This window comes from Amia ocellicauda, chromosome 2 (assembly GCF_036373705.1).
Source record: "Amia ocellicauda isolate fAmiCal2 chromosome 2, fAmiCal2.hap1, whole genome shotgun sequence".
NCBI lineage: Eukaryota > Metazoa > Chordata > Actinopteri > Amiiformes > Amiidae > Amia > Amia ocellicauda.
Window position 1 is genome coordinate 39,329,118 of NC_089851.1, and position 13,390 is coordinate 39,342,507.

General features: G+C 37.3%; 1 protein-coding gene across 3 annotated transcripts in view; it reads left to right on the plus strand.

Annotated features, from left to right (window-relative positions):
* The window catches only part of ankhb (ANKH inorganic pyrophosphate transport regulator b), a 52,778-nt gene that overhangs the window by 34,515 nt on the left and 4,873 nt on the right, over positions 1-13,390 (plus strand). For all 3 annotated transcript variants that reach the window (XM_066723456.1, XM_066723455.1, XM_066723461.1), the window contains 2 exons: positions 8,436-8,565; positions 10,012-10,135. In XM_066723456.1, coding sequence (XP_066579553.1) covers positions 8,436-8,565; positions 10,012-10,135 — 254 coding nt within the window. The remainder of the gene's footprint in view (positions 1-8,435; positions 8,566-10,011; positions 10,136-13,390) is intronic.

The following is a 13,390-nucleotide window of genomic DNA, read 5'->3' on the forward strand; positions in this document are numbered from 1 at the left end:
TACAACATTTGTGGCCAAGGTTCAGTCTAGCTTGATATCCAAGTTGGGTTCGCAGTACAAAAGTAAGCTATTAGCCCTTGCTGCTTACTTGCTCAGAAGCACTTCTCATGCCCTCCTGCACTTCCCCTCAGATAGCATGCAATGAGGCAGAGAGGGTGTTGTCCTTTTATAGGGTTTAGTTCATTGGTGTTGGCAGGTGTGGCTCACCTGCAGGTCTGACAGCTGCGTGATTACGAGACAGCTCCAGCAGGATCCCTTCTTACATAACATCCATTTTGTACTGCTCCCTTCAGTATGTCACATTATAAATTAATACTCAGCAAAAACACAAGTCTGTTATTTTAGTGGCTATATAGGGTGATTGAGCATCAGTATTCCATTTAGCAGAAGTGAAATGGTTGATTTTAATGTTAGTGTCATTCCATTTAAAAGCAAATTTTAAAATGTCTCAAAGTGTGTTGGTGACTATGGCATCTTATGTTAGCCCTATACTTGTGTTCTCTCTCATTGTGGAATATTGTCTGCTTCTGTTTCCCAGTGTCTCATGGTGGTTATTGGCAGATAAAAAAGTTACTGGCTACACTATAAGCTACTGTTTTTTTGTTTTTTTTTGGTTTGTTTGTTTTTAGCAGCTAAAAGTAGCTAGCTAAACACATTTTGAAGAGGTGACCTGTCCTGTTAGCATACATTAAACAAGTTGTCAGTTTCCTTGAAAGTTCACTTATCCGTAAAACTGGCCTCACCTAAAACTCACAAAATCATGATTTTGATACTGACAGGTGGTTATTACACTAATAATGAGATAATGGCATTCCCTTTTACTTTTTACATACATTTATAGACTAGTGTCTTCAGGATATATAATTGAAGGCAATTGCCAATAGAAGAATTAGTAATTTTCCACAATTTCATGAGAGAGACAAAATAGGATATTTAGCAATCACATTTTCATTCACATTTATTTTAACAATAATTGTAATTATAATAATACTTGGGTTATAAACAACAGATTACTTTAAAGTGGCTTTGTGTTTTCCCCTAAATATGTGCTGCAAATCAGGATGTTACCAGGGTTATGCATGTTAGATTCCCTTTTTAGAATACATATTTTTAATTTCCTGTCTGTTTAACTTAAAATACTATGTTTTTCTTTCTCAAAATACAGTGTGAATACAACAGTAAGTGCAATATTTAGACATCTTAATAGAATAATAACAGAAATTGCATTTCACCTAATGTTTGCAGACTGTAGTGTTCAAACCTGTTTTGACTCATTTAGTCACCCTCAGGTAGGGTGCCTTTCTCACATTCCTATGGGTTGTGTTTTTCATTTGATAGAATAGACTCGGCAGGACAAAAAATAAGGGAATGAAATGGTTTGATGTTAACAGGCTAAAATCTGTCTTGGGTTTTATGGCTCAAAAACAGGAAGTTTTTTAAAGCATGGCATCAGGCAGCTGCCGCCTTTGCCAGATGTGGAATCTCTGTCTGGTAAACAAAGCGACCCTGGCCAGGGCAGAGCCAGGGCTGTAATCCAGATGGGTGCAGAGACGCATTAATAACAGGGCCAGTCTTTTCAAAGCCTGACGGTCATGCAAGGGAGAGCCCTGCAAGATTTTGGTTTTCTTCTCTTTTGATGATAAGGAGGAACAAACAGTATGAAAAAGGGACTGTGTATCTTATCCTAGATAGATATGTATATATATATGTATATATATATATATATATATATATACACACACACACACACACATCTCACACTGTTTATTATACGTTTATAAATATTGTTGTTTTGTTGTACCTTATAAACATTAATTCATAAAACAAGGGTTGCCAGTAGATTACAACTCTACATTTTGCCCCTATTGCAGCGCTATAATTTATTGTGTAAAATACAATTTAAAACTAAAACATGTCTAGCAATGTTCAGTGTATTAGTAAAATGGTTAACAAAAACCTGCTATATAAATGGTAAACTACATTTCTTTGTTGTATGAAGCTTCAATTTATTATTTTCAGTGCCTCCGTTTGTTTTAAACTCAATATATAATATCATCATTTTTTGTTTTGAAAAAAACATTCATTTTCCTGTTATCACAAAATGTAATTACTGAGACTCAGTATCTTCATTTGTTTTTCCATCTGGCAGTGGAACACGTAAGCATTAAACAAAGAAACCGCACAAGTTATTATTACAAAATAAACAAGTGGTTCATTTTTTCAGTAGCAATATACCACAGAAAAAAGCAACAGGATGCATTCATTTCTTTATAATTTTAGAATATCCATAGCACCCTCTGATATCTTTGAGTCGACGATTACATTTTATCCTGACAAGGAGGCACTATATCGTGGTAAAGTAAAAGACCCAACTAGAGTGTAATTTATTTATAAAATATTATTCCGTATTTTTCATTGTCGTATTATTTCTAGTCCAAACAATATACAATCCTGTAGGAGAGATGTGACAATGCAGCAAAACCTTATAAACATTAAGCAAAACACAGTCTGACTGTAGTGGTAGCGGCTTACCAGAAACTTATCTGGTACTGCAGGATTTCAGTCCTTCACGGCGTAGTGTGTTACCAATTGTTTTCTTGGTGACTATGGTCCCAGCTGCCTTGAGATCATTAACAAGATCCTCCCGTGTAGTTCTGGGCTGATTCCTCACCGTTCTCATGATCATTGAAACTCCACGAGGTGAGATCTTGCATGGAGCCCCAGACCGAGGGAGACTGACACTTATTTTGTGTTTCTTCCATTTGCGAATAATCGCACCAACTGTTGTCACCTTCTCACCAAGCTGCTTGGCGATGGTCTTGTAGCCCATTCCAGCCTTGCGTAGGTCTACAATCTTGTCCCTGACATCCTTGGACAGCTCTTTGGTCTTGGCCATGGTGGAGAGTTTGGAATCTGATTGATTGATTGCTTCTGTGGACAGGTGTCTTTTATACAGGTAACGAGCTGAGATTAGGAGCACTCCCTGCTCCTAATCTCAGCTCGTTACCTGTATAAAAGGCACCTGGGAGCCAGAAATCTTGCTGATTGATAGGGGATCAAATACGTATTTCCCTCATTAACATGCAAATCAATTTATAACTTTTTTGAAATGCGTTTTTCTAGATTTTTTTGTTGTTATTCTGTCTCTCACTGTTAAAATACACCTCCCATTAAAATTATAGAGGGATCCTTTCTTTGTCAGTGGGCAAACGTACAAAAGACACCAAAGACCAGGACTCAGATTGCCAATTTATAAGTCTGGAAGTGTCTACCTGATAACCCCATTAGATGGTTGACTTGTACATTGAGAATGAGGAATTTGACTGCTATCTCATGGCAGTGCATTTACTCAAGCCTGACAATACCAAGAGTCATGTAAAGATTTTCATTATAGTATTCAGTTTTTTGGAAAACAGTACCTAGACATTTCTGGTTTGGGTCATAGCGTCTGTACGGGTATCTTACATTTAAAGAAAAATATATAAAATTTAACTAACGTCATGTAAACAGGGAAGTTTCCTTTTAAAAAAACATGTATTTAGTTTTCCAAACATATTCATTTTCGGAAAGTCTAAAGGAAAAGTAAGATCTATGGTGGATATAAGAACCATATCCAACCATTTATGAACTAACATTTGTACATAATGCTTTCCCTAGGTATACCATGTCATTGTACATCATGGGTGTATTGGGATATGTGTTGTAAATGTATAATTATTAAAAATATAATTATTGCAGGGTGCCAGCAGGAGCAGTAATACTTACTATTCAGGGCAACCAGACTCTGTCTTGAGTACACAACAATTATAATAAAACCCAAACGGCCAAATCTATTACCCAAAAAATGGTACACCTTTTTTTTGTGAACAAATGTTTTTTTTGTTGTTGACAGAAACATAAACAGTCAATAGCAATACAAATATATATATTTTACCCTGCTCCCCTATGATTCCCCCTCCCTCCCAAGTATTATTTTTAATCAATAAAATAAACTTAAAATAGCTGTGTAACACTGTCGACAGCACAGTCCCATGCAATCGTAGTCCCAGCAGAGGCTGAGTGCAGTAGAGCTGTGGATCTTTCTAAATTAATAATATCCTTAATGTAATCAAGCCATATTGAAGAAAACGGAAAAGACGGTTCCACCCATCCCTTCAGAATAGTTTTCTTAGCTGCCCTCATCTGTGCTAGGAGCAACTTCCTGGATTGAGATGTTATCAACCTGCAGGAGAGAGAACCACACCCAGAACAGGAAAAGTAACAACCTTTGGGCACTCCCAGAACATTATTATTATTATTTATTTATTTATTAGCAGATGCTCTTGTCTAGGGCGACTTACAAAATATAAGAGCAATACAAAGTGCAGTAATACAGTGCAGTTCAAGGCATAATACATTTTACAAATTACAATTTACACAAGTGTATACGAGATATACAGTAAACAATATGAGGTCTTACATCCTAGAAATAGGGACATATGGAAATAGGGACCCGTCACTCCCAAGGCACCAATTTTCAACTGAAACTTCCTGAGAAGAGTAGCATAGAATTTGTTAGCTGATTTAAACTGAATGAGCTGAAGAGCCAAAGTTTTTGATGAAGTAAAAATATTTTCCCAGATAGTGCCCAGAGTAACAGCAATCTTACTTAAGTTCCTGTGCCAGATGGATATAATTGTGAGGGTCTTAATATTGCAGACTAATAATTTGTTATATATGTGAGAGACGAACCCTGATCTATGAGAGCTACACAATAAATCTCAGGGGCATCCCAGGAAACCCCATGGGCACGCAGGCATGAGCCAAGCCTAAGCTACAAAAAGAGAGAAAAGTGTCCTACAGATGTGTCCTACAGATTTCCTGCCCATTCTTTTATTGTTAATTTTCTCCCGATCAGTAATGTTCCTATGTTTGTAAACCTGAATAATATAACTGTAATCTGCATGTGTACTGGTTGGTATGTATTTTTATTTGAATAGCCCACTTTACATAATACTTTAATGTGATGTAAATATACCGAACACCGAAGACGCTTCCTGAGAGACGTCTTAGTTACAGTCTCTCTCTCCTCACCCTGGTGATCCTCCCTACCTCCAATCCCTTTCCCTAAATCCCCTCTTTCCCTCTCTATTCATCTTATACAGGTCAGTTAGTCATGCCTTCCCTCAGATGTTTGACTGTCTGGGCTCGCTTAGATCAGAAATGACTGAATCAAGTGAATTATGCTATTTTTATGATTTATTTGTTTATTAAGTATTTCTTAGCAGACATTCTTACCATTAGGGCGACTTACCGTTTTCATGCTAGAGTTAATATACCAAAACTAAGCTGATTTATCCCAAAGCAAAAGGAGATTAAGTCTTGATAGTCTGGCACATCTGCTTTGACATAATAGCATTTTAATTCCCTTATTAATAAAGAAATCCGCAGTGCCAAATTATTCCTAGACAAATAGTGATATGTTAACGAGAGAACCATCAAGCACACAGCTTGACACATTGGGTTTAAAAAGTCTTTATTATTTTACTTTGGCCACCAATTTACCCTACAGACAAATAAAGCATTTCATATTTTACAACCTGTTTAAATTAAATTAAATTAAAGGTTCTGTGTTTAAATGTTTTTGTTTTGTTTTCAAATACCTCATCTCAGAATTTCTCTTCTGCTTTTTAAATGTCGAATACTCACACACAATAAAAGGTTTCCTCGTGCATCAGACGGAGGATATTGAAGGCTCAATTTCAAATAACCTTTTCATCCCAAAAAGCAGTGGAACTTCAATTACCTTATCAATACCAGGAGTACATTCAGTCAGCATTTGTGGTAAAATGGAAGCAGACTGCAAATATATAGCGTTATTTAAACCTTCCATTCTCAGTATATGTATTTGATACCTTGCAGATATACAAATACATATTTTTCCAAATGGATAATTTAATGTGTATATTTTGCTTTAGGCAGTGCACTGCTGAATGAAGGCCTCCCCAAGCTTCAGTCATGAATGTCTGTCTTCAATTACTATATTCACGCTCACTTTTTTTGGTCTCCTGCATCCAGTCCAGTATCCAGGATGATCCATTTATTTTGCTATGTGTCCAGGTTCTTGCCATTTTCGTTTCTCTCTCTTGCAATAATAATATTGTTTGTGTTCAACATATTTCTTAGAATTCAGAATAACAAGAAAAATATGAATAACTATGTACATCTTTTTATTTTTCATTGGACTGTTAATGAACTGTTTTGAAATCCAATGTTTTAAGAACTTCTAACATATTCCTATGAGAATAGTTCTTTACATTTGGTTGTCCCTTTTCTTGAATTCAATTGTTAAGCCTAATTGGGAATGCATGTTTTTGGGGGGAGGGTTGTAAATGGATTCTGGTTAGGTTGATTTGTTTTCATTGATTTGATATACATCCAAGATAAATTTAAAGCTAGGGTTTGCAATCCTGAGAGGCCAGCAGTCAGCAGCTTGTTTTGAAAGCACAGAGCCGCCCTCGCTTCAAGAGCGTCTCCAAAGCCACGCCCCCTCCATCACACATGCGCACACACACAGCGCAGAGTCTCAGCGCCAGGAGAGACGTGTGGGTGGAATCGATCGCAACAGTTTCCGATTATCGCATGTCTCATTCATAGGTTAGACATTACAATAATAACGAATGTAAACATCTTATTTACGATTAATATGTTTTTAAAAATTAGCTGCGGCTCGCCTTCCATTCTCGCGCTCGCTCTGCACAGCGTCAAGGTTCCCGCGCTGATGACGTGTGATTTTCTGCGCGAACAAGTTGCGCGGCGGTATGCAAATATAGATTGACAGACCGGAAGGACATCCTATCATTACATTCGGACCGAATGCAATGATTGGTCGATGCTTTTTTAGTCCTGTCCCTTCCACAGAAGATATATAATATAATTTATTATTATTATTTTTATTTCTTGGCAGACGCCCTTATGTTGTAAGTCGCCCTGGATAAGTGCAAAAATACAGAGAAGTACAAGGCATAAATCATTACAAGTTCAACTTAGCTAAAACATAACAATTCAAAATACATACATGCATACATACATACATGGTACATACACATACATACACTCACCTAAAGGATTATTAGGAACACCTGTTCAATTTCTCATTAATGCAATTATCTAACCAACCAATCACATGGCAGTTGCTTCAATGCATTTAGGGGTGTGGTCCTGGTCAAGACAATCTCCTGAACTCCAAACTGAATGTCTGAATGGGAAAGAAAGGTGATTTAAGCAATTTTGAGCGTGGCATGGTTGTTGGTGCCAGACGGGCCGGTCTGAGTATTTCACAATCTGCTCAGTTACTGGGATTTTCACACACAACCATTTCTAGGGTTTACAAGGAATGGTGTGAAAAGGGAAAAACATCCAGTATGCGGCAGTCCTGTGGGCGAAAATGCCTTGTTGATGCTAGAGGTCAGAGGAGAATGGGCCGACTGATTCAAGCTGATAGAAGAGCAACTTTGACTGAAATAACCACTCGTTACAACCGAGGTATGCAGCAAAGCATTTGTGAAGCCACAACACGTACAACCTTGAGGCGGATGGGCTACAACAGCAGAAGACCCCACCGGGTACCACTCATCTCCACTACAAATAGGAAAAAGAGGCTACAATTTGCACAAGCTCACCAAAATTGGACAGTTGAAGACTGGAAAAATGTTGCCTGGTCTGATGAGTCTCGATTTCTGTTGAGACATTCAGATGGTAGAGTCAGAATTTGGCGTAAACAGAATGAGAACATGGATCCATCATGCCTTGTTACCACTGTGCAGGCTGGTGGTGGTGGTGTAATGGTGTGGGGGATGTTTTCTTGGCACACTTTAGGCCCCTTAGTGCCAATTGGGCATCGTTTAAATGCCACGGCCTACCTGAGCATTGTTTCTGACCATGTCCATCCCTTTATGACCACCATGTACCCATCCTCTGATGGCTACTTCCAGCAGGATAATGCACCATGTCACAAAGGTCGAATCATTTCAAATTGGTTTCTTGAACATAACAATGAGTTCACTGTACTAAACTGGCCCCCACAGTCACCAGATCTCAACCCAATAGAGCATCTTTGGGATGTGGTGGAACGGGAGCTTCGTGCCCTGGATGTGCATCCCACAAATCTCCATCAACTGCAAGATGCTATCCTATCAATATGGGCCAACATTTCTAAAGAATGCTTTCAGCACCTTGTTGAATCAATGCCACGTAGAATTAAGGCAGTTCTGAAGGCGAAAGGGGGTCAAACACAGTATTAGTATGGTGTTCCTAATAATCCTTTAGGTGAGTGTATACTGACAGTTACACATTTTCACCAAAGCAGATCAACACACAAAAGGTTAACCATATAACGTTTCTCACAGTTTTATCTATTTCATTGTTAATGTCCAACTTCTTGTTCTTTTTCCCAGTTGTGTTTTGTAGTTTTCTGGACCCCACACATTTCTGAGAAGATCTTGGTGGATATCATTGGTGTGGACTATGCTTTCGCAGAGCTCTGTGTTGCTCCCCTGCGGATTTTCTCCTTTTTCCCCCTACCAGGTATAATCTGCTGTTTTTCATTTGATTTACTAGATTGTAAGAGAGACAGAAACAGCACATCTTCTATAAAGAGCATCTCTGTCACAGTGCAATAATCCTGGCAGGATTTATTCTTGATTATTGAATAGTAGTAATAATACATTCCTGCTGAGTTCATGTCATGTTAGATGCAGTTTTTGTTTTGTTTCACTTTATGGAACAGGGGTATAGCTAGGAAGCTCACTGTTGATATCTACTAGGATGGCAGATTTGGAGAAAAAAATTATAATCTTAAGAGTAGTATGTGAGAATTGAATACATTACATATCCCTTAAGGAGCTTTCACACCAGATGTGATGGACAGTGCTGGAAGATGCAGTATGTTTCAATGAAGGTGGGCATGCGCACCAGTAACTGGGCAGGGCACTCAAGCAGCAAGATGGAGCAGCACGAAGGATATAAAATATTTTCATCTTTTGCCATGCCGTATACACCCATCTGCCAATTAGAGGGAAGTTACAGGGTGCTTTGCCAGGAGGAAAAAACGAATACATAGACTATACAAATTGTATCAGCAGGAAATATTTAAAGTGTGTACTTACTTATTTTTACAGTTATACAGATATAATAATAATTTGGATATTCCGAAGTTTAAAATGACTGACTTCCCTGGCCTGTTCGGTGTGAAAGATGGTGCACACAAGGAGGCTCCTTTAGGCTATAGTTTGTTCTTCATTAGGAATGACATCTTTTCCATTCAATGTTTCAATAAAGGAATTTTAGCATTGTGAAATGTAAATGTTAGCCATTCCTCAGATCGCTTAAACTAAAACCTGTCTGGTTACTAATAGTTGGCATGGTTATGGCATTCACGGTTATTATCCACAGGACAAGCGGTGATATTGTCACGGTCTTTGTTTCACCGTAATATCGTTATATGCCTCCCTCCATCTAGATAAATACAGAGTATACTGTACTTATTTGTATACATTAAACCATCAGACTATTAAATACAGTTTGTAATGTCTGACAGCACGCTATAGCAATTCACATGGTTTTCCAGTGACGTTTGCTCAAGCATTAATTTCTTACTGAATCATTGTTTATTTGAATCCCTTTAAGAAATCCTTTCCACTGTCACGTTCATACCTGAGAAGATGTATTTATTGAATTTATTCCCCGGTATAGTGTTCATAAGTAAAGCCTTGTGAAATTCACGACCATCTAAAATGATTTTTTAATCAAGCCAGCCCTTTGAAGCAATCGTGGAAATTAAGTAAAGTTTCACATCATCTGGTTAAATATTAAATATCCCTCAACAATGTAACCATTTTAGAATCACTGTTAACAATTAATTCCACCTCCAATTTAAGGAATCTTCTTTTTCATAGAAGTTTTTTTGTTTTTGTTTTCAAGTTTAACCCCTGAATGACCCCTGACCTCTTGCATGTTCTGTCCTCTGTGCAGTCACGATCCGGGCACATCTCACTGGCTGGCTGATGACGCTGAAGAAGACGTTCGTGTTGGCTCCCAGCTCAGTCCTGAGAATCATTGTTCTCATCACCAGCCTCATCGTGCTTCCATACATGGGGTAGGTCAGACTCTGCCAGTAATGTCCTGTATTGTCCTTCTGAAGCTTCCATGGGTATTTGTACACTGGAAGGCCCAAGTAGTGTTTCTTCAATAAATAGCACCCCAAAACGCACCAGATTTACTTTTCAAAGCACAACCTGCAAGGAGGGTGTTCTCTGTGAGAATGGGATTGTTATAACATGTACGTTTCAACATTATGTATAGACATCAATCGCCAAAAATGTGGTTATGGTCGAAAGCAAGAGTTATTCGGGATAAAAACATGATACATGAGATCAACACTTCTGTATTCCTCACGTGCTGTCCTGACATGACTCTTCATACACGTAACATTTGTTGTGCCTCCAAGTAACTCGGAGACGATGCCAACATTTTGCGAGCCGCATGATATCAGCACAGGTAGTACTCTGCTTGTACTGCAGGAGGGTGACTATGAAGCCCACGCTGAGAAGCTGCTTCTTTCTGCAGCACAATCTCAATACGAGTTATGCAGACAAAAGCCCAGTTGACAGGACTGAAAATCAACCCATGCTTCATGTGTGTAGCCAGAGATAGTCTGAAATGCTTAATTGAAAGCATCTGTTTCTGAGTCCTCTATTGTCACTTAAAAGTACTGTTATTCATTCTAACAGGGCACTAACCTTGATGCACTAAAAATTAAGCCTGATTTTAATATTTTACTGGAAATCCTGAAAAAGTGTAAACAATGTAAAAAATTAATTAATTTTGATTAATTTTGTTAGAAATATACTTTAGTGAACAAAATCTGTGGTAAAAAGAAATGAAAGAACTTGTACTTGTAAAAATCCCCAAGCCTCTTAAAACTCAGTGTGAATCATACTAATGAAATGTAACGTCAAAATAAAAATAACTACTCCAAGCATTGCAATCTGATAGTTAAATTTTCAAGCTATGCACTTGTCATTCTATTCAGTGCTGTTAGAGTTTGTAAATTATTAAAAACATAGACTACAAACAGTGGATAGATGACCATGCATACATAACGCTTTCTCTCATCTGGAGAAGTGAAGCCAGGAAACCTCTTGAACTGAACTCCGGGCTTGGCTTCGATCAATAGCACAGTCTTGCAATGGATGGTTAATCATCCACTATTCTCTCTATATGTTAGTCTGTGGGAAAGAGCATTGACAGCATCTAAATAACCTTATTTTCTTTGCCACATTTGTACCCTATGCACCCTACTAAGCTTTTATATTCATACTGTTAATAGTGATCTTTTCTCTCATAACAGCATAAAGCCAGTTTCAATAGATAATACTTTTCTTGGGGAAGTTCTTCCAGTAATAAAATAAAAGCATTCACTTTGTTCTGAAGCATGCCGTGTGAAAGTGCCTTCAGAAAGATGACTACACATACATTTATGAATGCCAAGTAGAGAGAGAGAGAGCACATAATTGTAAAGCTGAAAAGGTACAAACTGAGCAGGAGAAATAAGTATGGAAATTAGAAATTGAATTAGCATAGTTTTAGAAAATTCATCCAGGTTTATAGCCAGAAAAAGTGGGAACACAAAATAAGATTTGGATGGAACATAATGTATTCATTTAAAGTGGGAAATTCCATCAGGTGTAATTGTTTTACATTACCTACCAGATATTGTTGTAACAGTTGGTAGTCTACTGGGAAGGAAAGGTTAAAATAAAGCTTTTCAACCGGAATCCACAATATAATGTTATACTAGATAAATCTATCTTCTCCTACAAAAGCGTTACCTATTAATAAAGCAATTTCAGCAGTTTACTTGTTTTTTTCTTGCAGCTTAGGTCATCTACATGGTAACTCTGTAACTATAAATGTGTGTGTATATATATATAAAAACTGTTTGCTAGAGGCAAGATGACAAATAATTGACAAATTCTTATTTGAACTATTATTGTGCATCTTTGAGGCAGGCATAGGATACTGACAACTGCAAGAGAAACCCACTGATAGAACTGAGTGAGCTTAACACATACTAGATGCTATACTATACTAGATGTATGTTTATTAAACATATATTTATATAATTGGATTTTTACAGGTATACAACAATACAGAAATTAGTTTGTCCAGAGAATGTATACATGCACATACCCAGAACTACAAAAACTATTTTTTTTAAATTTGATTTAAAACAACAAGAAAAATATATTGCATGAGTTATTTTAAATTAAATAAAGCCTATGTCAGCTGTCCTTACATAACACATTCTGTGTGATATGCATTTACACTGACTGATTTGTATGCTCTAATTACACCATTGCTCATAAAGATATTGTGAAACTATAAAACTCTGGGCCTGCGTCAGTGCAATCTTCCTGCCCCTTTCACAGGCTTGTTTGAACCAGTTCAAACTGTAATTACAAGGCCAGAATCTGGGATTGTTTTTGACACAACCCAGCCCGTAAGGCAGAGAATATCAAGAACTATGCATTTTGCTGACAACATAAGATATTTCCAATTTAAACACAATCCTGGCACGACACTTTTTTGTGAAATCGCATGCCACACTGATAACAGAGCAGGAGTCCCAAACATAGGACACAAAAACAACTGCACAGCACAAGTTTCAACATAAATTGTTTGACAGACTGAAAAGATTAATTGTCACTTGAGTACAGTGCGTTACACAAACATGTTGTTGTTGTTGTTGTTATACCAACCATATCCTAATGCCTGGAGGCCTAATGCAAGTGTATTTTCATGTGTAACTGTTAAAAAGTAGTAAAAACAGAGAAAGTAACTGTCAGTTGTATGGGAGAACCAATGAATATATTAGTGTCCAGAATATAATTAGGTAAATAATTGTTTTTGAGGTGAGTTTGTTTAGTATATTATTTGTATTATTATGATATTGATTTATTTAATAACAGACACTAATAATGTCTTTCCTGGCATATTTTACGTATGCACCTGTCTTTTATCTGCTGAATGTGCATATGAAACAGTTTTATTTCCCTCAAAAAGCTACCACTGGAATTGTTTAATTCAAGGCTGTCTGCATATTTAGAATTTATTTTTGGTTGTTAGTTTCAAACATAAAGTCAACATTTTCTTGTATTGATGCACTTGGGAATGCACCAGCAAAAGCAAGGATCCCAGTCTTAAATTATATGCGTCCTTGCTATCAAATGTAGTTGCAATCAACTGTGGACACCATGAGGCCTATTCATATTTGAAGAGCAGTTTCCCCGGGCTAATGAATGCATGAAGGTGTCTGTGGAATCTGGATAAAGGAGCTCTGAATGAATGT